Consider the following 27471-nt stretch of genomic DNA (forward strand, 5'->3'; position numbering starts at 1 on the left):
AGTTGAAAACATACTGTGTCTAGTTAATTACTTATTTCTCACAAATTCCATGATAGAACATTTTTATTTCATATGATAGATATTTTTGGTATGAATTCTGCAAGGGCAACTTCCCTTACTCGAATTGGTGTAATGTGAGGGGCCAGTGACCCGTGTTAGGACGCAACCTATCAGTCATGGTACCTTCTCCTTATCTGTATTCACCAGTTTCCTATCATCCCTGCTTCTCAGTTTTCCTGGGGCTTCGGCTGTCGGCAAAGATGAGTGGAATATAAATAATTTCCCAGCACATTCTGCAGCCTGTGAAAACAAAAAGAAGTGGTGATTTGCTTATCTGTGGTAATGAATTATTAATTTATTCAACATTTTCTACATTTCCAAAGTGTTCTAATACTTAATTTACAAGAAATAATCCTTTTTATTTGATTATTGAGTAGATATTGAGTAGCTACAATGTAACATTTAGCTTGGACTGGTTGGCCTTACATGGATATTTATCATTCAGTTTTAAATATACTGTATATATTTTTTATTTATAGCACAGTAAAGGCGATTCTGGCCATTTAAACCTGTCCCGCCAAATTACATCCAAACTAATCTAATCCTACCTTTTGTAGGGTGGAGGAAAGCGGAGGTCTGGAGAAAATCCAAACAGATACTGGGAGGACGTACAAACTCCTTAAAGACAGCGCAGGATTCGAAGCCTGGGTTGCTGAGGCTGCGCTAACTGCTACACTAATTATGTCATCCCAACACCAGGACAATATATAAAAAATAACTGGGTAAAGTGCTGTAAGTTGTCTGCTGGAAATGATCAGGCATGGATAGGAGGTTAAGCTAGACTGCAACTGTTCTTTTGGTTGAATCAGAGTAGGTTGCTTAACCCCTCAAATCCATGCCTCTTGGTGAGATCATCTGCAATCCAATTCCATATTCCACTCTTTCTCCACATCTCTTGTATCTTGGTTAACAAAAATCTACTGGTATCAGAATTAGAGTGAACAATTAATCAGCATCACTTCCCATTGATAGAAAGGAGTCAGGAGTTTCTATCACCCTCTATTTTGAAGGATGGCTCTACTTTTCAGAAAATGCCCAGGGAGATGGATGCTGGAGAAGTTCAGTTGCACAATGTGATCGGTTGTTGGGACTGGGGAATATGGTCAGTCTTGGAGGGTGAGGGGCAGATAGAGCTGAGCCTTGGAGGGCATGTCAGGTTGGGTTGTTTGGCAGATGAGTGATAGAGGAGTTAATCAGCTTTGGAAGATGATGAAGTCACCACACTAAAGGTTGGAGGGTGTGGGTGAGAGGAAGATGTGGTCTTAAAGAAAGAAGCCTGTGTCTGGCCCCTGGTCTTAAATCTGTTCCTTTTACTTAATTCTACCTGTAAAATCTTCATTGCCTGCTTAGTTGTAATATCCTCTTCTATCAACTTGGTTTCAATCCACATCATTGTGGATTGATCAGAAGTCAATAACAGGATAATAAGATCATTAGAGAGTCTCAATCCCCCCCCTCCCCCCCTATTGATGTCATTTACTGGGGTCGTTGTCTGAAGAGGGCCCACAAAATAATTGAGAACCCCTTCCACCCTGCACACAGCATCTTTCAGCTGCTCCTGTCAGGGCAGAGGTACAGGAGTATCAGAGCCAACACCACCAAGTTGAGGAACAACTCCTTCCCACAGACAGTGAGAATGTTGAATGACCAGAGGAACTGCTCACACTAACCCTCCGAGACTCTCATATTCACAAAACAATATTTATTTATTTATCTGTACATATGACTACTTGTCCTGCATGTGTATTACTTGTCTGTATGTGTGTTATGTCGGGTTGATTGTCTGTGCGTTTTGCACCAAAGATTGGAGAACGCTGTTTTGTGAGCTTGTACTGGTGAAATCAGATGACAATAAACACTTGACATTATGACTTCCCCTTTACCAGTATTCACTTCCTTCCTATTTACCTTACAACCTCATTTTCTCTATTTTCAAGCCCCGATAAAGGTTCTTTAATCTGAAACAATAACTCTGCTTCTCTTCCCACACATGTCTGACCTATTGAGTGTATCCAGCATTTCCATTTTCATTATAATCTGTTGCAAATGGTTCCCAATAATGAATCTACAGGCATTTTTCAATAATGGCTATTATTGTATAAACTTCAAGCTGAATTTGTAGCATCAATTTACTCAAGATAATCTGTACACATGTAAAAACAGCCAGATGATATTAATCGATTTTTTTCGGTTTCTGCTAACCTGCTCTCCTCTCCCCTTCCCTTCCCAGTTCCCTTCCCCCTTTCCCTCTCTATTCACCTAGCCATCCCTCTCCTCTTAATCACTGCTGTCCCCTCTCACCCTTCTCTACACATCACCTCCTGGCTTGGTGAGCACATCCCCCACCCCCTCCACTCTTTCGTTTGGACACCTGTTGACATTTTTCCGTACCTTGATGAAGGGCTCAAGCCCGAAACATTTTTTTTTTACCTTTTTGCTATATAAAGGACACTGTTTGACCTGCAGAATTTCTCCAGCATTATATATTTACTTCAACCATGGTGTCAACAGACTTTGTTTAGCTTATAAAAACACTTATTTGGGCCACATTTTCCAATGTTCCAATGGAATGAGAAGAGGGCCATTTATAAAGCACCAGAAAAGCTAGGAGCTTGTTTAAATTTCTCCATTGGCTCCACAGTCAGGAGAGGAAAAGGGAACAGGCAGTCAGTGCAGGATACTCCTATGGCCATTCCCCTCGATAACAAGTATACTGTTGAGGGTGGATAACCCAGCAAGGTCCGGGTCAGATTGTGGTGGGCACAAACTCTGGCCCTGTGGCTAGGAAAGGGAGGGAAGAGGTGAGCTGTAGTGATAGGAGATTCAATATTGAGGGGGACAGATGAGTAGTTCTGTGGAAGAAATTTAGAATCGTGGATGATATGTTGCCTCCCATGTGTCAGGGTATGTGATGTCTCAGGTCAAGTTCACGACATTGATAAGAAGGAAGGTGAGCAGCTAGATGTTGTGGTCCATGTTGGGACCAATGGTGAGGGTAGGAAGGATGAGGAAGTCCTGCAAGGAGAGTTCAGGGAGTTAGGCACTAGGTTGAAGGATAGGATCACCAGGGTTGTGATTTGAGGATTGCTACCCATGCCACATGCTAGTGAGGTTAGAAATAGGAGGATAATGTAGCTTAACACGTGGCTAAAGACGTGATACAGGAGGGAAGGCTTTAGATTACTGCATCATCGGGCTCTCTTCCAGCGAAGGTGGGAGTTGAAGCAGCAGAAAAGTTTGCATCTGAACTGGAAGGTTTGCTAATGTCATTCGAGGGGGATGAGATGTCCAGAAGGATGATAACCAGAATGCTAAAACAGACAGGGGAAAGCAGGAGGAAAAAGATGATGTTAAGATTGCATAGAGAAACAGAAATCAAAGAATTGTGCATGGTGGAAAGAATGTTCTCAAGTGCATCTACTTCAATACAAGGAGTATTGTAGGAAAGGCAGATGAGCTTAGACTGTGGGGTTTGGCACATGAAATTATGTCACTGTGGCAATTAGGACTGGCAGCTCAATGATCTGGGGTTCTGCTGTTTCCGATGCAATAGTAAGGGGAAGGGAAGAAAGGGGGAGGAATGGCATTGCTTGTCAGGGAAAATATCACAGCTGTGCTCAGGCAGGACAGACCAGAGTGCATGTCTACTGAGGTTGTATGGGTTGAACTGAGGAATGGGAAAGATGTGAGCACATTAATGGGGTTGTATGAAAGATCACTAAATAATCAGTGAGAATTCAAAGAACAAATCTGAAGGGCGATAGCAGACAGCTACAGGAGACAAAGTTGTGATAGTAGGTAACTTTAACTGGGATTCCCATACTCTAAAAGGGCTGGATGGCTTAGACCAGTGGTCTTAACCTTTTTCTTTCAACTCATACCACTTAAAGTAATCCCTATGCTATCAGTGCTCTGTGATTAGTAAAGGATTGCTTAAGGTGGTCTGTGAGTGGGAAGGGAATGTTGAGAATTACTGCTCTAGACCCAATTGTTACTGACTCACAGACCACCTTAAGCAATCCCTTACTAATCATAGGGCACCTATGACATAGGGAATACTTAAAGTGGTATGTGAGTGGAAAGAAAAAGGTTGAGAACCACTGGCTTAGACTTTGTCAAATGTGTTCAGGAAAGGTTTTTTCTATATCAATATATCAAGACACCAACTAGAGAGCATTCAATACTGGATATCCTATTAGGGAATAAGAGGATGGGTGGCAGAGGTATGTGTAGGGCAGTGGTGGCAAAACTTGCATAATATAAGAGCCACATACGATAAACTTCAGATGTTTAAGAGCCATAAGACATTAAAAATATTACATGCACGTTTTGGTACAAATTTGTTTATAAAAATTAAGAAATATATGTATCTCATAGTATTTATTCTATATATAGTTTTATAATTGCTAATTTATATTGGTTTCAATAATCAAAAAGTACATATACCTCATATACCTGTGTAATAGTCAAATTTTGTGGACCAATTCATAGGGTAAAATTTAAGGAGTTGCTTTTTACACGGACACTACTTTAGTCTGCAATTAGTATTTGTATCATTTAGGCCATCGGGAGCTTTGGTGGGTGGGTGTGTGGCTGGGGCAAGGAAGAGAGTCCTTGGTCACATGCGGCTCTTTGACAATAAAATGTGTGGCTCGTACAATTCCTGTCTCAGCCAACTTATTTCCATGAGCTACACATTCCCCTGGCTTTAGGGAACACTTTGGGACCAGTAAACATAATACCATTAGTATCAAGATAATTATGGATAAGGATAGGTCTGGTCCTTGGGTTGAGATTCTAAATTGGAGACAGGCCAATTCTGAGGAAATGAGAAAGGATCTAAAAGCATGGATTGGACTAGGTTGTTTCTGGCAAGGATGTGCGAGGTAAGTGGAAGACCTACAAAAGGTAAAGTTTTGAGAATGCAGAGTTTGTATATTTTTGTAAGGATTAGAGGAACCTTTCAAGGGATATTGTGGATCTGGTTAAGCATTAAGGACGTGCATTGCCTGTGTAGGCAACAAAGAGCAAATGAGGAAATGAGGACTATTATAAAATGCAGAAAAAAAACTTGAGAGGGAAATCAGGAGGACTAAAGGAAGTCATGAATTTGGTTTGGCAAACATGGTGAAGGAAAATTCTAAATGCTTCTAAGGTATATTAAGAGTGTTACAGAATAGGTTAATAAAATTATGATAAAATGTATCTTAAGAAGGTATAGATTGTGGGGGTTTACTTTCGGAACACTTCACAGACATTTCACAAAAGACATCTCATTTGAAATGCAAGAGATATGCCGAAGCAGAGACTCCATGTCTACAGTGCCTTTCAAGACTTCACAAGTAAGTGTTAATTAGACTGATGTTGTGGAATCGAAATGGACTATTGTCCTTAAAGGAACAGATGTCCAGGGTCAGAAACTGATTAATCTTTTGCTAGTGCCAGTGATCCAAGTCTGGTTGTATGTAGTTTGCTATTCTAAGAAGGGTCATGAGGTTTTACAAACAGGGAGAAAAAAAACCATGTTATTTTCTTTGGAGAGAGAGAGAGAGAGAGAGAGAGAGAGTTTCATTCACAGCAAGAGTTGGTGTTGGAAACTGCAAGTTTTGCAGACCTGCTATAAGACCCCAGTTGAAGATAGGTTTTGAGATCTGAGTTCAGGCAATTCTAAACCCTTGTAGTCAATTAAAAGAGGAAGTGGCTGGTTAATGTGTTTCTCCTGAAATAGGGGAAAAAGAACTCTCTGTGGTAACCTGGAAGAAGAGGTTATCTTTTGGAAAACCCAAGAGGGGGCAAGTTTCTTCGGCAAGACACTGAAGTGGCTGATTGAAAATCAGTTTGTGTGTGTGTTTCCAACGAACATCTCTCTCTGAAACCAACAAAGACCTTCCTTTGTGGTAACAATTTAAGTTAAAGCACCAGAGGCTGGTGAAGACGATAAATATTACATTTTATGGACAATTGCCTAATACTAATGAACTTAGCGAAGTGAAAAGTGAATGATTGGACAGTGAAATCTGAACACATACAAATTACATACATGTGCACTTAGAATCAGAAGGCGGTTCAGTTAATAGTAACAAGTTAAATATTGATCTTATGTTTGAAGAAAATTTTAAAATATTTTCTCTTGGTGAAGTTCTGTCGCTGCTAGTTTTTGGAGTCCTCTGGGCTCGTTACAAGAGCCAAACGACATTAAGGGACAAAATTAGTCCCCTTGAAGATCAGACTAGTCGGCTCTGAATGGAGCTAGAAGAGATGGGGAGATCTCGTATGGGTTTTTTGCATGTGTATTTACTCAGGAAACCAGCACTGAGTCTAGGGAAGTGAGACCAACAAGCAGTACAGTCATGGAGCTTATACAGATTAAACAGGAGGTGAATAACTGTGAATAAATCCCAATGACCTGACAGATATTCCCTCAGTCCTTGAGGGTGAGGTGCTAGAGGATTGGATGTATTAAAAAAGTTGTTTTAAAAAAGGCTCAAAAAACCCCAGGAAATTATAGGGTGCTGAGTCTGACATCAATAGTAGCTAAGTAATTGGAAGATTTTCTCAGAGATCTGATATACAAGTATCTGGATAGCCAGGGACTGATTAGGAATATTTCAACATGGCTTTGTGCATTATAGGTCGTGTTTAACAAATCTGAGAGATTTTTGAGGAGCTTACAAGGAAAGGTTGTGGATGCTGTCTACATGGACATTGGAAAGGTCTTTGACAAGGTCCCACATGGTAGTTTAGTCAGGAAGGTTCAGTCGATCAGTATACATGGTGAGGTAGTAAACTAGATTTGACATTGGCTTTATGTGAGAAGCCAGAGAGTGGTAGTGGATGATTGCATCTCTGACTGAAGGCCTATAACTAGTGGTGTGCCTCAAGGATGGATGCTGGATCCATTGTTGTTTGTCATCTATATCACCATCCATTGTTGTTTGTCATTTGTATCAATGATCTGGTTGATAATGTGGTAAATTAGATCAGCAAGTTTGCAGATCACAAAAGAAGTGTACTGCATTGTGAGGAAGCTTGCAGAGGGATATTGTGGTAAATTTGTGTAAGAGATTGATGAGGCCAAATTTGGACTACTGTGTGCAGTTTTGTCACCTAACTGAAGGAAAGATATCAAAAAGATTGAAAGGGAAGATTTACGAGGATGTTTCTAGAAATTGAGTTACAAGGAACGGTTAAACAGGTTAGGGCTTTATTCCCTGAATGTGGAAAAATAAGGGGAGATTTTATAACGGCACACAAAATTATGATGAGTATAAATGCAAGTTGGCTTTTTCCACTGAGGTAGGTGAGATAGAAACCTGAGGACATGGATTAAGGGTGAAAGGGCAGAAGTTTAGGAGGGACATTGGTGAAGTGGTGAATGTGGGTTCAATTTTAACATTTAAGAAAAGTTTGGACAGGTACATGGATGGGAGAGGTATGGAGGGATATGGAATGGGTGCAGTTCAGTGGGACTAGGCAAAATAGTATTTTGGCACAGACTAGAAGGGCTGAAGGGCCTGTTTTCTGTGCTGTAATGAAATATTTTAATTAGTTCCTTTGGAGTCAGCTTGAATACTCCATCAAAATTCCATTGATGCACTGGTTGCATCACAGCCTAGCTTGGGAATTCAACTGCCCAGGAACATAAAAAGCTCCCAAAGGTAACAAACATAACCAGGCCCATTACAGGCTCCAATCTACAATCCATTGAATGCATCTATATGAGGTGCTGGGGACCCCCATCATCTGGTTTCAACCTATTTTCACTGCTACCTTCAGGCAGGAGATACAGAAGCCTGAAGACCAGCACTTCCTTTTCAACAGCTATCAGGTTCTTGCACCTCCCCTTGTTACAGCAGCTGCTCCGACACCACAAGAGGATAGTTTTCACTATTGCTAAGTCACATTATTTTTGCATTAGGACAACTCTAAATATTATCTATATTTTTTTTGTATTTATTGTCTCTTTGTAATTGAAATAAGTATTCTACTATAGTTGTTTTTTTTGTATTTTTACCAAGTACCTGTTCAGCTGCATCAAACCAGAATTTTGGCGCATATGTACATTGATGCTTATTTCATGTACATTGTGCATTTGTATCTTTCTCAATTCCCCTTCCTGGTTTTTAATTACTTTAGGTCTCATGAGGTCTTCCTGTTTCCTGCTTCCTAAATCTAATGTATGCTCTTTTCTCCTTCTTAACTAGCACACTCACCTGTTTTGGTAACCTTGAGACATCTAGGGATTTGGACTCCAAGATCCCTCTGTTATTTCACACTGTTAAGTAACCTACCATTAACCCTGTACTCAGCCTTCAAGTTTGACTTGCCTAGGTAGATCATTTCACTCTTATCTAGATTGAACTTCATCTGCCACTTTTCTGCTCAACTCTGCATCCTGCCTATATCCTACGACAATGTTCAGCACCATCTAAAACTCCTCCAACCTTTGTATCATCTAAAAACTTACTGGGCCATCCCTCTACTTCTTCATCCAGGTCATTTATAAAAATGTCAAAGAGCAGGGTTCCCAGAATAGATCCCGTGGAACGCCACTGGTTGTTGACCTTCAGGCAGAATGAGTTCCCTGTACAACAACTCTCTGCTTTCTGCAAGCAAGCCAATTCTGAATCCACACTGCCAAGGTTCCATGGACGGAGATGTGGAGGAACTGCTTCTCCCAAAGAGTGGTGAATCTGTGGAATTCTCTCCAGACTTCAGGAACTGAATTACAGGGAAAGGTTAAACATGTTAGGACTTTATTCCCTGGAGTGTAGAAAAATAAGGGGAGATTTGATAAAGGTATTTCAAATTATGAGGTGGATAGACAGAGTAAGTGTAAATAAGTTTTTTCCCCACTGAGGGTTGGTGAGATACAAACCAAAGGACATGGGTTAAGGGTGAAAGTGGAAAAGTTTAAGGGGAGCATGAGAGAGAATGTCTTCACAGAGAGAGTGGTGGGTATGTGGAATGAGCTGCCAGCTGAGGTGGTGAATGCGGGCTCAGTTTTAACATTTAAGAAGAATTTGGACAGATACATGGATGGGAGAGGTATGGAGGGCTATGGACTGGGTGTAGGTCAGTGGGACGAGCCAAAACAAATGGTTTGGCACAGACTAGAAGAACTGAAGAGCCTTGTTTTTGTGCTGCAATATCTTATGGTTCTCTTTTTCTTGTAGTTCTGACCTGTAGTCCACTCTTCCCAACTGTTTTAGATTGATTATCAATTCTATCTTCATTCATTTTATCACCAATCATCAAGTTTATGTTAAATCTGTCACTCTGACAACATTCCAAAATGCAACCAGATCCTATGCAAAACAGCCTCTGTTAATAGTGTGAATATGAACTGGGGCTGGTTGTTTGGATTGTAGGTTGGGGTTATTGATAGCAGCCATTGTGGAACAAGAATGGAGAAATCTGAGAGCCCATGTTTCCCTGACTGTGGAGCTATTGCTACTAAGGTTATCATGTGATGAAGGTGCCAAATCAGACTCCAGGAGCACATACATCCAGCAGGAGAGCGTTGATTTAGTGGGTATTCTGTCGTTGACCCCAAGAATAGGAATATGTCCTCATTGGAGGGAGAGGTGTTGCTAGTCTTGTCAATTTCCATCCTCAACCTATAAAGGTGTGTCTGATGTTCAGAAGCTTGAAAGGGCCAGTAAACAACTTCCACTGCTTTTGTGCAATGCTGTACACATGACCACGCCCATGTCCATGCAATGACCATGCAAACACGGACTAAGAATCATACACCAATATGCAGGGGGATGAGACACCACTGATCACATCTGCATCTACGGTGTGCTTGGCACAATGACCACACTGTTTTCATAATTTTAATCTAAAATTGAGGAAATGAGCAGAAGAAATGGCCCAATACGAGAATTCAAAGCCTGAACTGTTAATTTGAGCTGCAGTTGCATAAAAGTTCAAAGAAATTTTAGTGACTGTTTCCTGGACCATTTAAAAGATGACACTGTTACAGCGGCAGTGACTTGGGTTCCAATCCAGTGGTGTCTGTAAGGAGTTGTACGTTCTCTCCGTATCTGCGTGGATTTCTTCTGGATGCTCCAGTTTCCTCCCACCATTCGAAACATAGGTTAATTGGATGTAATTGGGCGACACGGGCTCGTGGACCGAAAGAGCCTGTTACTGTGCTGTATGTTTAATTTTAAAAAAATGTTTCTTTTGGAACTTCAAGTTGCCCTAGTATCAATTGGCAGGCACCATTCATTGATCGTACAATCAGCCTAAAACTCGACATGTATATTTCAGTCAACATCCTTGCTTCGGATTTGAAAGGTCATCTGCCGGTTACCCTAGTTTGACTACTCATTTATGCATCGGAATGCAGTTGAAAATTGTCTCCAATAACCTCTGCCCAATCCTACAGCTGTCAACCATTGACCATGTCCAGATTTGAAAATGGGGGAAATTCTATTCTTAAAAGTAAGTGATTGTCCTCTATCATTGCAAATTCCAACTGTGCACCTGAAGCCAAAGAGCAGAAATATGTTGGCTGGAGTCATTTAACAAAATAATCTGTGACAAAAACAAAGTCTGTCTTTGTGGAATAAAACAACAATTGCAACCATCCACTTATTTAAAAGCTTTTGTAGCTTATATTCGGTTTCATAAGGGTTAGCACTTGCCTGCATTCACAACACAAATGTAAAAGGTAATTTCAAAGAGGATTGTTGTTGGAGACGTCTGGCACAGTAACTCCTCTCTGCATTTACTTATAAGAGAGTTTAAAGGCAGATCATTTTTATTTTAAATGTTATTTATTTACAGCACGGTAGAAGTCGATTCCGGCCATTTAAACCTGTGCCGCCTAATGACATCCAAATTAACCTACAATCCTGTTTGTTTTGGAGGGTGGGAGGAAACCAGAGCACCCAGATGAAACCCATGCAGATACGGGGAGAACGTGCAAACTCCTTGCAGACAGCGTCGGATTTGAATCTGGATCACTGGCACTGTAGTAGCATCATGTTTCAGATGTAGAAAAGGGAACAGGGGCTGTACAAGTGCAATGAATTCAGTGAGAGAAACTAAATATAAACAAGCACTTCACTGATGATGCACTGTTTTGAGATAAGCTAAAAATCTGGGGTTTACAAAGCCAACCAAGAAAAGGTAATCAAATATGCTTGTAAATAACAATCATGTTTTGTTACCAAAATCTGCTTATTTAACAGATTTTAGTTGCATTAATCAATTGGGCTGTTCAGTAATGAGATCCTTGTTATAAAGTAATTGGTATAAGTAGGAATTAAAAAAAAACCTTTACATCCAGAGTGGTGCGGGTCTGGGACACATTGCCTGAAAGCAAGTTAGAGATAGCAAACTCCAACACATTGATGAAAATACTTGGGATCACATTTAAAGAGCTATAACCTAGCAAATGAACTTGAGATTTGGTTGGGCTGATTATTTTGGACCAGAATGGGCAAATGGGGCAGCCACCATGGCAGAATCTTTCTATGACTTTATAAGTAATTTAACAAAAACTTCTGAAGCTGCCAAAATAGAAGTGCATGTTGAATTCATTAAAAATACTGTATTAGAAAAATATTTCAATGAAAAATTAAATCACTCTTTAAACAGTGTAAAATATATAACTTCAAATTGCACTTCATCCTCAATATTTTAAACTATATTTATTCTCAGTGAAATTCTTAAATTCATGCAATATAATCAAAAAATAAGTTATTATTTAAATAATTTTCTAAATTAAATGGCATAATCAATTTGGCACAAAGTTAGACCCTTTGGCTCAGAAGAGAAGTGGGTGGGGGGGGGGGGGGGGGGCGAAGAGATTAGCTGTGGTTGGGGATTCAATTGTAAGGTGCTGTGGATGAGATCGAGACTCCTGGATGATATCCTGCCTCACAGGATCGAGTTCATAATATTCTCAAGAGATGAAAATGAACAGTCATATGTTGTAATGTATGCAAGGTCCAATGACGTGGGTGGGAAGGGTGATAAGGTTCTGGAAAGTGAGTTCAAGGAATTAGGTGCCAAATTAAAGGAAAGGGCTTCCGTGTGATGATTTCAGAATTGCTATCCGTGCTGTGTGCCAGTGTGGATTACACAGCTTCATACCTCAGATGATGGTGCAGGAGAGAGGGCTTCAGATTTTTGGATCATTGACCTCTCTTCCAGAGAAGGTGGGATCTGTACAGGCTGATTATTTTGGACCAGGACGGGCAAATGGGGCAGCCACCTTCCATGGCAGAATCTTTCTATGATCTTATAAGCAATTTAACAAAAACTTCTGTACAGGGTGGGATGATTTTCATCTAAACTGGAAAGGGACCTTTATCCTTGTGGATAGGTTTTCTGATGCTGCTTCAGGGGATTTAAACTAATGATACAGGGGGTTGGACACCAGAGCACCAGAACAGATAGCAGAGTAATTGGGGAGAAAAAATGTTTTAAGCCTACATGCAAAGATAAAAATAGAAAGGTTGAGGATGGTGGGAACAATGTTATGAGTTGTATTTACTTCAGTGCAAAAAGTGTTGTAGGAAAAGGGTGTGATCTTAGAGCATGGATCAGCAAGTGGAATTATGGCATTGTGGCCATTAGTGAAACTCGGTTGCAGGAGGGGCAGGATGTTCTGGGATTCCATTGCTTTTGATGTGATAAAGAGGGAGTGATGAAAGGAAGAGGCTAGTCAGGGAAAATGTCACAGCTGTGCTCAGACAGGACAGAGAGGGCCCATCCACTGAAACTGAGGAATGAGAGAGGAATAATCACATTGATGGGAGTGTATGACAGTCAGCAGGAATTGGAGTAGCAAATTTGTGGAGAGATATTAGAGAGTGGGAATAAACAAGGATGTGATACAAGATGATTTTAACTTTCCACAAAGTGACTGGGACTCTCAGACTGTAAAAGATTTGGATGGGATAGAGTTTGTCAGATGTGTTCAGGAAAGTTTCCTAAATCAATACATGGAGGTCCCTTGCAAAGAGAAGGCAAAACTGACTTTCTATTGGGGATTGAGATAGGGAAGGTGATGGAAGTGAGTGAAAGGAAACACTCTGGATTGAGTGATCATAATGTCATCAGTTTCAAGATAATCATGAAAGGGAATAGCTCTGGTCCTATGGTTGAGATATTAAAATGTAGAAAGACCATTTTTAATGTGAAATTTCGAGAGAACAGAATTTGCATGTTCCTGTCAGATTTAAAGGGATGACTAACACGTATTTGAAAACTTTGAGAGATAGAGAGTGTAAAGGTTAAAACTTTGTGTTTTTCATTCTTAGTTATTTTGTGACTGCCTCTTTAAGAGAACTATTGTTTGTAGTGTTATCATAATGATTATTATGTAATATGTCATAATATCTGTCCAGGCTAATGACTCTCTATTCTACAAGATGTGAAGGAAGCATGAGCACAAGAAATTTTTCTTTGAATTTTTGTATCTCTTTAAGCTTTTGTATCTTTACATATTTTTGTATCGCTATGTATCTTTGTATCATTATACAGTAAATGCTTTGCTTTTCACCATTATGAAGGTCTTAATGTGAAGCTATGCAAAAAGTTTATCACTGAATTAAAACTCTATAAAGTAACAGCCACAGAGTTAGATTTATTGGATTAAAGAGATCGAAATTTGGGATATCGCAGCTCATGCTTTGGAAGATGATAATCTGAAATTAGGATCTATTAGAATAAGAAAAGTGTCCTCAATAGTGAGGCTTTGGTTAAGAAGGAGGTGCATAGCAGACATTGGCAGCAAGAAACAAATGAGTGATTGAGGAGTACAAGAAATGCAAGAAAACACTTAAGAGGGAAATCAGGAGAGCTAAGAGAAGAGATGAGGTAGCTTGAAAGAAAATCTCAAGGGCTCTACAGGAATAATAAGAGCAAAAGAGCAGCAAGGGACAAAATGGGTCCTCTTGAAGATCAGAGTGGATAGGGGGAGATCTTAAACTGTTTTTTTGCATCTGGATCTCAGGAAACAGACGCAGAGACTATAAAAGTAAGGCCATTAAACCAGTACAGATTTCAAAGGAGGAAGTGCTTGATGTCGTGTGGGGAATAAAAGGGTGAATAAATCCCCAAGATCTGAGAAGATATTCCTTTAAATCTTGAGGAAGGTTTATGCAGAAATAGTAAGGGCCTGAGCAGAAGTATTTAAAATTTCCTTAGCCATGACTGAGGTGCTGGAGTATAACTAATATTGTTCTGTTTTTTAAGAAAGGCTCTAAGAAAAATCTGGGAGATTATTGGCTGATGAGCCTGACCTCAGCGATGGGCAAGTTCTTGGATGGCATTCTAATAGACTGGATTTCCAAGTAGATGATTAGGCAGGGATTGATGAGGCATAGGTTATGTCAAACCAATCTGAGTTTTTTTGACCTTACCAGGAAAGTTATGAAGGAAAGGCAGTGGGTGTTGTCTATCTGTTCTTTAGAAAGGCTTTTGTCAAGGTCCCTCAAGGCAGGTTGGTTAACAAGTAGGGAAGTGTGGAGTGCAGTCGAGAGATCTGTGAATACAGTTACACAATTTCTTGAAGTTATTGACTTGGGTAGATAGGATGGTAAAGTGAGCTTGGCATATTGGTCTTCATAAATCAAAGTATTGAATGTAGGAATTAGGATATATTGTTGAAGGTGCACAAAGCATTTGTGAGGCCAAATTTGCATGGAGTTTGGTTACCTACTTACAGGAAATGTATAATTAAGATTTGAAAGAATGCAGAAAAAATTACATAGAAACATAGAAGATAGGAGCAGGAGTAGGTCATTCGACCCTTCGAGCCTGCTCCGCCATTCAACGAGATCATGGCTGATCTTAAAGTTCAGTACCCCGTCCCCGCCTTCTCTCCGTTACCCCTAATTCCCCTATACTGAAGAAATATATATAATTCCCTCTTAAATATATTTAATGAACCTCTGTGGCAATGAATTCCACAGATTCACCACCCTCTGGGTAAAGAAATTCCTCCTCATCTCGGTCCTAAATGGTTTGCCTATTATCCTCAAACCATGGCCCTGGGTTCAGGATTTTCATCTGCCCAGACCCTCAATTTATCCAAATCACACTGGAGCTTCCTGACCCCCTCTTCCGTGCACACAACCCCTCTTAGCTTAGTGTCATCTGCAAATTTGGAGATATTACATCCAATCCCCTCATCCAGATCATTAATGTAAATTGTGAACAGCTGGGGTCCCAGTACAGATCCCTGTGGCACCCCACTGGTCACCGTCTGCCACTCAGAAAACGAGCCATTTATCCCAACTCTCTGTCTTCTACCTGCCAGCCAGTTCTCAATCCACATCAATACTTTGCCCCCAATCCCATGAGCCTTGATTTTGTAAGCCAGTCGTTTATGTGGGACCTTATCGAAGGCCTTTTGGAAATCCAGGTACACCACATCCACTGGCTCTCCCCCATCTATTTTACCTGTCACCATCTCAAAGAATTCCAATAGATTTGTCAAGCACGATTTACCTTTTGTAAATCCATGTTGACTCTGTCCGATCCCTTCTCTGCTAGTCAAATGCTCCGCTATTACATCCTTAATAATGGATTCCATCATTTTGCCCACTACTGATGTAAGGCTCACCGGCCTATAATTCCCTGCTTTTTCTCTACCCCCCTTTTGTTGCTTGAAGAGCTAAATTACAGGGAAAAATTGAATAGGTTAGAACATCAGGAAAATGGGGAAATTTGATACTGAGGTTAGGTGAGACAAGAACTAGAGGACAGATTTAAGGTGAAAAGTGTTTGGGAACAAGAGGGGGAACTCTAACACCCAGAGTGATGAAAGTGTGGAATGAGTTCCCAGTACAAGTGGTGGATGTGGGTTCAATGGCAAGATTTAAGAGACATTAGGATAGGTTCACGGATGGGAGGGCTATGGTTCGGATGCAGGTCGATGAAACCAAGTTGAACAATCCTGTGCCAGGCAATCTGAGTTTTATTCCTTTTTGGCAGCAATGATTAATGTAGGCTTCGCTGGTCACTGGGAATCTTCACATATTGGTCATTTTTATTGATACTTATCCCTCGTCTCTGAGAAAATTTAACTCTTCACCCACTGGTAGGTGAGACTAGAACTTGGGGACATAGCCTCAAGATTCAGGAAAGTGGATATGGGTGGACATGAGGAGGATCTGCTTATCCCAGAGAGAGGTAAATCTGTCGAATTCTCTGCTATTGGAAGCAATAGAGACGACCTCATTAAATATACTTAAGACACATTTACTACAGATAGATTTTAAAAGGAATATAGCTGGAAATACAGCATAGTAACAAGCCAGTCCTGCCCATGAGCCCACGCCCCCCAAATACCCCAATTAACCCCCCAAATACCACATTAATCCCCAAATACCCCAATTAAACCCCCAAATACCCCATTAACCCCCAAATACCCCAATTAACCCCCAAATACCCCAATTAACCCCCAAATACCCCAATTAACCCCCAAATACCCCAATTAACCCCCCAAATACACCATTAACCCCCAAATACCCCAATTAACCCCCCAAATACACCATTAACCCCCAAATACCCCAATTAACCCCCCAAATACCCCAATTAACCCCCATACAGTTTGATGGGTGGGATAAAACTGGAGCACCCAGAAGAAACCCTCACAGATATGGTGAGAATGTACAAACTCTTTACAGATAGCACTGGATCAAAACTCGGGTCACTGGTGCTGTAATAGTGTTGTGCTAACTGCTGTGCTAACCATGGTGGCCGAAAGGGTGAGATACAGGCAGGAAAGTTGTTTCCACTGAAAGGTGAGACTATAATTCAGGGACCTGGCTTCACGAGTTGGGGTGTAGATTTAGGATAGAGATGAGGAGGAACTGTTCTTTTCCAGAGAATATTGAATGTGTGTACTTCTCTGCCCATGAAAGCTGTAGAGACTGCCTTATTAAAAAAAATGAAGACACAGTTAGATAGATTTTTGCACAGTCAGGGAATTAAGGAATTCAGAGAAAAGGCTGGTAGGTAGAACTGAAAGCCTGCCAGATTAGCCATAACCTTATTTCAAGGTGGACTAGGGTTGATGAGCCAAATGGCCTACTTCTAGGCCTATTTCTTATGGTCTTCTGTACCCTGACCAACGAGAGTCGCTTGCTGTATGGGTTGACTTGATACCTTCATTGTTTTTAATCCTTCCAGACTGAGAGCTCAAGGTATCTTCCTCCAGTGCAACATTTCAGGATCACTTTAACTAATTCATTGGAACTTAGCCATCAACCAGGTGATGAAGGCAGCTTGGATGATCATGATGGAGACTGGGAGATTGTTTCCTTGAGAGCCTTCGATCTGTCCCCTGCAACTGCAAAGAGCTCCCAGTGGCCAAACATTATAATTCCACATGCCTTTGCCACATTGACAAGTCTGCACACATGGTCTCGAGTACTGTTAAATTGAGGCCACATGCAAATTCATCAAATATTCCATCTCGGCAGTCTCCAACCAGATGGCATTAACATTAACTTCTCCAATTTTTGTGGACCCCCTCCCCGAGTCTCTCTCTTTCCCTAGCCCTCTCTCCCCTACTTCGCTTTATTTCCTTCTACCCTCTCACCTGTATCCACCTATTACCACTTCCATCTGCCCCTACCCCACCCCTCCCCACTCCCTCACGTTTAAGTCAGGTGCCTGCGTTTTTTTTCTTTGAGTTGATGAAGGGCTCAGATCCCAAACAATGATAATCCTTTACTTCCTATGGATGCAGCAGGACCTCCAACAAGTTTGTGCATTGCACTCACCCACAGCATTCATGGATGTAATGGAAGTTTATAGTGAGCGTGGGCTGCATGCCCCCACCCACTAGCCATGGTTTATCTGAGAAGCTGTGGCCAATAGTGTCCCAAGAAGGACTTAATAAATGCAGCAAAGTCCTCACCACTTGTAATTTCAGACATTTTAACTTTTCAAAAATCAATTTGAAATTTTCCAGTCTCTAAGTGAATTCCAAACTGACAAGATCCATGGTATTAACTATAATCACAGAGGAGAATACAAATACTGGAATATCTCAGGAGTAATTCAGCAAGTTGAGAACATCAGTGGGTGACCAGGGTGGACTGACAATCCAAGAACAAGGCCTGCTAATGCTAGAATCTGATAAGAGAGGGTGATGATAATGGTTTAATGAGAGTTGCTGGGGGAGAAGTGTTGGGGAAGGACAGACAGGACCAGATGGATCCAAAGAGGGGAGGAGGGACTAGGGGATGTGGGAAGAATCTGGGGTAAATGTGGGTGGAAGGGAATGGAACCAGTTTCTATAAGCTTATCCACATTATACGAGTTATCTCCCCTCTGCACTCTCAGTCTTCATGAAGGGTCTGAAAAATCTGGCATCCTTTTTCTCTTACTGATGCTGCATGACCTGCTGAGTTCCTCCAGAAGATTGTGAATTGTGACGATAACATTGTTTTGTGTCTTCACTCATTGAGAATACCCAAGATGCATGAGAGAAGCCACGCAACATCTAACTTTTCTGAGTGTGAATCTCACCAAGAACAAGATCCAAGTGCACAGAAGTTCTCCAAACAGGCTGTAAGCTTTTTGCCAGTCTTTTCCAATTGTGAACCATGCTGGAGATTGTCCAGAGGCTGGAGAACATGTCTTGACCATCAGGGCTGGCCTCCCAATTCACATGAAAGGCACTACACCAAAAATCAATGAACTTTCAGTAATTTAGGTTTCATTTGAATTGTTTTTGGTCATTTAAATGGTCTATTTAATTAGTGTCTTTTGTAGGGGTTTAGTTTCTTAACTGAACATAGAACACAGTGCATTCCCTTCTACCCTCGATGTTCTGCCGACCCATATATTCCTTAAAAAATAAACTAAACCCTCCCTACCCTGTAACCCTCTATTTTTCTTCCAACCATATGCCTGAGTCCCTTAAATGCCCCTAATATTTCAGCCTCCACCACCATCCCTGGCAAGGCATTCCAGGCAACGACAAATATGTGTGTAAAACACTTACCCCTGATGTCTCCCCGAAACTTCCCTCCCTTCACTTTGTATACATGTCCTCTGGTGTTTGCTAATCCTGCCCTGATAAAAAGGTGCTGGGTGTCCACCTTATCTATCCTTCTCATAATCTTGTAGACCTCTATTAAATCTCCTCTAATCCTTCTATGCTCCAAAGTTAAAAGTCCCAGCTCTGTTAACTTTGCCTCATAAGACTTATTTTCCAATCCAGGCAACATCCTGGTAAATCTCCTCGGCACCTTCTCCATAGCTTCTACATCCTTCCTATGAAAAGGTGACTAGAATTGAACATGATACTCCAAATGTGGTCTCACCAGAGATTTGTACAGTTGCAGCATGAACACTTGATTCTTGAACTCAATCCCCCATTAATGAAGCCCAACATCCCATAGCCCTTCTTTACCCTCAACCTTGAGGGATGTATGGATTTGGACCCCAAGGTCCCTCTGTTCATCCACACTCCTAGGTAACCGACCATTAACCCTGTACTCAGCCTTCTGGTTTGTCCTTCCAAAATGCATCACATCACACTTATCTGGATTGAACTACAATCTGCTACTTTTCAGCCCAATTCTACATCCTGTCTATATCCTTTTGTAACCTACAGCAACCTTCAGCACCATCCACAACTCCTCCACCTTTAGTATCATCCACAAACTTACTGACCCATCCTTCCGCCTCTTCATCCAAGTCATTTATATTTAAAAAATCACAAAGAACAGGGGTCCCAGAACAGATCCCTGAGGAACTCCACTAGTCTCTGACCTCCAGGCCAAATACTTTCCTTCCACTACTACTTTCTGCTTTCTACATGCAACCCAATTCTTTATCCAAGCAGAAGACAGCAATATTTCTTAAAAGTTTACTATTGTTAATAGTTTTACAATTGCTTTGAATGCTTTAGAAAGAAGCATTGTTTAAAAAAACAATTAAAAAAAAATCAATCAAACTTCTTAACAGCTTTGACAGCCAGCCTGGCCAGCTATGATTTTTTTTCTAGCATTATTATGAGAAATGCTTGCTCAAATAACCTCTGTTCCTGGATGATGCACAATGGCATTGCAATTGAGGACAATGCTGGCACTTGCATCTGAGCCTTGGCAGATATATAGTTGTCAAATAGTTGTTTATAGGTCATGGAAACTATGGTGATATGTTTCCTCCATTGTATATAGTTATCATTGTCGATTGTATATATAGAGCTGGCCTGCCCACAGATAACTCATACCCCATGGTCCAGGGCCATAAAGGGCGAGCCATCTTTCCCTTGCCGCCATTCCTATCCTGGGATCTGGGCCAGCAAGGTTCTTCTGTGTATTAAAGCCTATCGTTTCCTCAGCTTGTCTCTGTGGTTACTGGTGGTCCCCTACAATATAATACATGGAAATTATCTCTCCGGTAATGGAGAAACTGCTGTGCCCCAATCAACTGGAAGTGGACCCCCAACTCCCAGGAGCATTGGAATTTTGCTTTGGTCATTTCCTCGAGGCCACTGCTGATCTGATGGACTCCGACGAAAAGAAGCTCGAGGTACTGCAATCAAGTTGGCCAGCAAGCATTCCAGGCAATCAGGGGATGCGTTACGTACACCAAGCCGGTGGCTGAGCTCCAGGCCCTCTATAAACCGAGGATCAACGATGTCTACTCACATTATCTCCTGGCTTCCCACAAGCAACAACTTGGTGAGTCAGCCAAAGAATTAATTCGTGCCCTGCTCAAGCTGGGGAAAGACTGTGGGGGTAGTTCAACTGCTCCTGTACTGGTGGCCCAGTGCATTGAAGACCTAGTTCGGGATGCCTGTGTATCAGGTTGAGGTCCGACTACATTTGGGAGCGTATCCTCGAAGAAGACCAGTTGCCGCTGAAGTGAGCAATACAGTTAATCAGAACTAGACTCAGCCCAGCGCCACGCAGAATCGATTTTGGGCAAAAGCAGGCCCTCCAGTTGCGCGCCAAAAATGCCACCATCTTGGGAAGATGGCATCAGGGTCGGGCGACCCGATGATGGCAGCGGTGGTGACCAAACGCACAAAATGCTTTTTCTGCGGGCAGCCAAAGAACCCACGACGCTTTGTCCCGCGATGGGCACAAGCTGCCCAAGCTGCGGAAAGTAGGGACATTATCTGCAGGTATGTCAAGCTAAGACCTCCGCTTAAAGCAAAGTGGCATGTACGGCCGATGGGCAGATCTCATCCCTACTTCTGATGCAGACCGCGTGAACGCAGAGAGGGGCACCATCTTACCCACCACAGCCCCCGCCTTCTGCATGGTCTGCACAGGCGCAGCCTGCTCTGCCAATGCCTCTTCCGCCTTCTTCCTCAACCTCAGCAGCCATGACCGCGTGGTCAACATGGAGGCCACAATCTTGTGCATTGGGCCTCAACGCCGACGACGAAGACGGCTCACCGATCCTGGCATCTGCAATGCTGAATCAGACCAGCCCTCATCCGATCGCCCGCTCAGTAAGGGAGGTCGAGGTAGAAGGGGTGAAAATGAACTGCCTTTTAGACAGCGGCAGCACGGAGAGTTTTATTCACCTGGACGTTGCCCGCAGACTCTTGCTTCCAGTAGAAGGGGTGAAAATGAACTGCCTTTCAGACAGCAGCAGCACGGAGAGTTTTATTCACCAGGACATTGCCCGCAGACTCTCGCTTCCAGTAGAAGGGGTAAAAATGAACTGCCTTTTAGACAGCGGAAGCATGGAGAGTTTTATTCACCTGGACGTTGCCCGCAGACTCTTGCTCCCCATCTGGCCGATGAGCGGCTTGATATCACTGGCAGCCAAAGACCACCAATCTGACATCGGGAGGTATTGTGTTGCATCTCTGACGATGGGGGATGAGTGTTATGATAATTTCTCGCTACTTGTTATGCCCCAACTCTGCGCACCGATCCTCAAGCTTGGACTTTCAAAGCCAGTTCAAGAGTGTGACAATGGTGTTCGGAGGCCCCCAATTGCCCCTCACAGTGAGCGACCTACAACTCATGGACCCCTCCTTGCGCCCCCAGCTCTGGTCTGCAGCCTCACCACCCTTCAGGTATCACCCCATCACTATTCGCGAACCTCACCCTGGATTGTCGACCCATCGCTACCCAGAGGACATGGCGTTTATCTGGGGTGAGGTTCAGCGACTCTTGGCGGAGGGAATCATCACCCCGAGTACCAGCCCCTGGAGAGCCCAGGTTCTGTTGGTCAGGGGTGGGAGCAAGCCACGGATGGTCATTGACAACAGTCAAACTATCAATCGCTTCACCCAGCTGGACACTTATCCCCTTCATGGTCAATAAGGTCGCGCAATATTGTGCATTCTCGACCATTGACCTTAAGTCGGCTTATCACCAGCTTCCCCTCCACCCCAGTGACCAAATTTATATAGGTTTAGAGGCTGATGGAAACTTTTTCATTTTCTCTGGGTTCCCTTTGGTGTCACCAACAGCATCTCCGCATTCCAGAGTGTGATGGTGGAGGAGCACAATCTGGCAGTGACCTTCCCCTACTTTGACAATGTCACCATCTGTGGCCACGATCAGCAGGACCACGACGCTAACCGAGCTAAATTTCTTCAGACTGCAAAATCCCTCAATCTTACATACAATGAAGACAAGTGTGTCTTTAATACCAATTGCTTGGCTCTCCTAAGATGCAACGTGGCACATGTTGTCATTGCCCCAGACCCTGACCGCATGCGACCCCTAATGGAGGTCCTAGTCCTGAACACCCTGAAACCACTGAAGAGGTGCCTGGTGCAGCTCTCCTACTATGCCCAATGGGTGCCCAACTATGCCGATAAGGCACACCCCCTCATTAGGTCCACAGCATTCCCATTATTGGTGGAGGACAGGCTGCTTTCATCAGATCCAGGAGGACAATGCTAGAACCATGAGGCATGCCGTGGATGAATCCATCCCTTTATCCATCCCTTTTCAGGTGGAGTGCAAGGCTTCCAACTACATGCTGGCCGCCACACTAAACCAGGCAGGCAGGCCAGTAGCTTTTTTCCCGTATCCTCCATGGCCCTGAGACACAGCACTCCTCAGTGGAGAAGGAGGCGTAGGCAATTGTTGAGGCAGTGCGCCAGTGGCACCATTACCTGGCCGGGAAAAGATTTACCCTGCTGACGGACCAGCGTGCTGTTGCCTTCAAGATCAACATGAAGCAGTGGGGTAAAATCAAGAATGACAAGATCCTCAGGTGGAGAATTGAGCTCTCCACCTATAATTATGATATCTTGTACCGGCCAGGCAAACTCAACAATCCACCTGATGCTCTATCCCAGGGGACGTGCGCCAGCGGACACCTCGACGGTCTCCAAGCCCTGCACGATTCCCTCTGCCACCCCAGAGTTACAAGACTGTTCCACTTTATCAAAACTTGATCCATATAGGATGTCAGGTCCATGACCACATGCTGTCGGGTCTGCGCACAATGCAAACCGCAGTTCTACAGACCTGACAAAACACACCTCATTAAGGCCATCCACCCATTTGAATGACTGAGCGTTGATTTCAAGGGCCCCCTTCCTTCATCGAACAGGAATATTTATTTCCTGAATGTTATCGATGAGTATTCCTGGTTCCTTTTTGCCATCCCCCATCCAGATATGACCTCGGCCACAGTGATTAAGGCACTATGCAGTATCTTCACTCTGTTCGGGTACCCCCATTACATCCACAGTGATTAAGGTTCCTCGTTCATGAGTGAGGAGCTGCGACAGTTCTTTCTCGCCAGAGGCATAGCCACCAGTAGGACCACCACTTATGACCCCAGGGGTAATGGACAGGTGGAACGGGAGACGCCACCGTTTGGAAGGCAGTGCTCCTGACTCTGAAGTCCAGAGATCTGCCAGTGTCGCGTTGGCAGGATGTCCTGTTAGAGGCACTGCATGCCATCTGCTCGCTCCTTTGACCTGCCGTAAACACCACCTCTCACGAACTCATGTTTGCCTTCCCTAGGAAGTCGGCGAATGGTTCCCCGATTCCCCCATGGTTGGCGACACCAGGTCCGGCCCTGCTCAGGAGGGACGAGAGGGGCTATAAAACTGACCCATTGGCCAAAGAGGTGCACCTTATTCATGCGAACCCTCAGTATGCCTTTGTGAGGTACCCCGATGGCCACAAGGACACTGTTCCCGTCCGGGATCTGGCGCATGCCGGAGAGCCCGGAACCACTCGTTACACCCCTGTCCACCTTGCGTTTCACACAACCCTGTAATGGGACTCAGGGTTCTCCCAGTTAGGGGCAGACTCGACTGGGATACCAGCCCCTGCGGACCTCACTCCAACAGGACCGGCTCCTGTCAGGGTACTGACCCCGCCTCCCTTCAGTTCTGTGACTGACATCGCCCTGACACAGACAGTACCCTCTCTGGCTCGTCCAATGGTGACTCTGCCTGTAGACACTAAGCTGGCAGAACAGCAGACTACTCCCACCCCTGCTCCCCACAGATCCCGTAGACAGAGGAGGTCACCAGTGAGACTGAATGTTTAGTCTTGGCAGTTTTTTTCTGTTCTGGGTCAAAGGGGGGGTGCGGTTCTGTTCTAAAAGGAGGGGTGAATGTGGTGATATGTTTCTTCCATTGTATATAGCTATCACTGTCGGTTGTATATATGGAGCTGGCATGCCCACATATGACTCATATCCTATGCCTCCTCCCCCATGGTCCTGGGCCATAAAGCACGGGTCACCTTTCTCTTGCCACCATTCCTATCCCGGGATCCGGGCCAGCAAGAACGTATTAAAGCCTATTGTTCCCTCAGCTTGTCTCTGTGGTTACTGGTAGTGCCCTACAGCAACTAGCCAGTTTATCATTAATCTGGAATAGCATAGCAAACCTTTGAGTTTGTTTGCTTGTCATTCATGAAGAGTCTGAACTCTTGCAAATTTAACATATCAAACCTTCATTGCTTCCAGTCCAGCTTGGATTACCGGGGCAAAGACAGTTTCACTTTCACTAGTTTCTGCAAACATTTCAGGGATCTGGTCCAATAAGCTACAACAAATGAAAGAAAATTCAAAGTTAATGTTTAATGCTCTGATTGACATTGAATGCTTCACCTCACAGTGCAATAGCTTTGATTCTACCCCAGATCAGAGTCAGGCAATGTCTGATATATTATTCCCCCATTCTTGACCTTTCAAAGACAATCATTACATTTTCAGAATGAAGATTTGGAATTTCTGTCATTTTTGGGTTGAGAAATGGCGGAGGAGGAAGGTAGGTTTGGGTAGTTGGGGACATGAAACATCGACCATTTGTTTTACTTCACTAATGCTAATCAACCTGCTGAGTTCCTCCAAGAAGTTTGTTTTCATTTTTCTGGGGAGTTTTGGTAGTTTGAACAGGAGCTTGGCCTGTGTGCTTAAATCGTGTAGTCGGGTTTGAATCCAGTCTTCTGAAAGGAGATCTGCACCTCACTGACATTTGCAAACTTGCCAAAGGATGCATCAAAATGCAAATAATCACAGCTGCTTATTTAAAATAACTTTATAATATGTTTAAAAATTAGATGCACAGCACATTAACAGGCCATTTCGAACGTCAAGTCCATGCCACCCAATTACATCCAATTAACCTACACACCCGGTACATTTTGAACAGTGGGATGAAACCAGAGCCCCTGGGGAAAACCTACACAGGCACGGTGAGAACATACAAACACCTTACAGACAGAGCAGGATTCGAACTGGTATCAGCTGGTGCTGATATGTCAACTGTGCCGCTGTGTAGAATATCCAAGAAAGAGTGTCCACAGAGCTAGAATTCACCAACCAGCATAACAAGATATCGTGGTTTTTTTGTTCATTGGTTCCTCTGGATGTATAATGTGCAAATTTATTTTTGTAATTTTGTTAAGTGCGATGCGTCTTTAAGGAAAATGTGCCTGTTATGTCATTCCCCATTTGAGCCATGGGGTCTGTCCTGTGATCAGAAATTCCATTTTTGTTATTGTTCCTTATTAAGATCAAAAATAAGTAAATGAGAAACAACTTGATAGACTCTTCCATCACCACTGTTCATTTTAGCACTAGCTCAAGCTGAACCGACAAATTAGCAGAGCTCCTTGTAACTAGCTTAATTCATACAGGTACCTTGTCTCCCACTTATTGTTTGAAAGGCAGGATTTATAATGGACACTGATGTTAAAATAGCTACAAGTAATAAGCTGGTCATGAGTCAGCAAAAGTTCAAAAATCACCAATCTTTAAAGTTATTCTTAATTTTGGCCATGTGGCATGCCTCATCAGTTTAAAAAAAAATTCCAGAAGAAATGAAAACATAAAAGTAAGCTAATGGTGTAATAAAAAATTATAGTTAAACAAACATTAATAGAGCTCATCATGAACTGATACACTATTAGCAAATTGCAATATTTTGGTGGTTGAAAATTCACAAGATGGACTTGGTGCAAAAGTAATTCACTCAATCTCTCACTGTAGTTGTGACAGGTGATCAGCAAAGACCCAAAAGTGCAACATAACCACTAAAGAGAACAAACGGTGCCAATTTTCTACAGCATTCCATGGTCTTCTGCAAAACCTCAGAATCAGATCATTTAAATCACAATCATTACTCCTGACACACAAACATTCTTTTCCGCCAGTGAGGAAAACAGATTCGTAGTAAGGAAGGGTGATCTTCATTATTCATCAACAAAAATCCCCTTGCGATGATGTTCTTTCAATTGGTGTCACAGTTTGTATTTTTAAAAAAAATCATATCTAAATCAGTACACAACTTAAAAACATTATGAATTGATATTCAGTTACGACAAGCAGCAACTTAACAAACAATTGCAATTTTGGAAGATGTAAAAGATTTCTTTCTTTCTTACTTGTTGATAACATTTCGAGATTCCTGGACATTGACAAGGAAGCCATCCAAAAGAGGAACAAACATCTCTCCAATGTCAGACACGACAAGCATCTGTGGTTGTGCAAGACTGCTTTTAAGATTGTAGAAATGGAGAACCTTGTTGTAAGTGACAAAGCCAACTTTAATGGTAGAAGTCTCTGCTTCATCTGGCCTATAAAAGAATTTTAATGTGAAAGATAAAACTGTTAATTGTTTTAAATACAAAACAGGGACTGCACCTTTATGAAACATGACCATCCCATAAATATTGATATATTAAAATATCAGGTTGAAGAGCATGGGAAATGAGGCCTACAATAAGTTTGATTTTTGTGGTATGTTTAATTTGGTGCTGCTTCACATGTTGCCTTATCATTGGTAGTGATACAGGAATGTTACTGAGAGATTTCTAAAACTAAAACTTCGTGTCAATTTGAGCTACAGTATATGCTAAACCTGGGAATTCATAGTTGTAGTGAAAACACAGAAATGCTGGAGGCACTCAGCCGGTCTCACAGCATCCACGGTGGGGGGGGGGGGGGGGTCAAGATTTATAACAGATG

General features: G+C 42.6%; 1 protein-coding gene across 3 annotated transcripts in view; it reads right to left on the reverse strand.

Annotated features, from left to right (window-relative positions):
• The window catches only part of sec24d (SEC24 homolog D, COPII coat complex component), a 291170-nt gene that overhangs the window by 59626 nt on the left and 204073 nt on the right, over positions 1-27471 (reverse strand). For all 3 annotated transcript variants that reach the window (XM_069926602.1, XM_069926600.1, XM_069926601.1), the window contains exons 12-14: positions 26889-27080; positions 24952-25045; positions 184-300 (exon numbers count right to left, since the gene is read on the reverse strand). In XM_069926602.1, the coding sequence (XP_069782703.1) occupies positions 184-300; positions 24952-25045; positions 26889-27080 (403 nt within the window). The remainder of the gene's footprint in view (positions 1-183; positions 301-24951; positions 25046-26888; positions 27081-27471) is intronic.

Source organism: Narcine bancroftii, chromosome 3, assembly GCF_036971445.1.
Source record: "Narcine bancroftii isolate sNarBan1 chromosome 3, sNarBan1.hap1, whole genome shotgun sequence".
In the NCBI taxonomy this organism is placed as follows: domain Eukaryota; kingdom Metazoa; phylum Chordata; class Chondrichthyes; order Torpediniformes; family Narcinidae; genus Narcine; species Narcine bancroftii.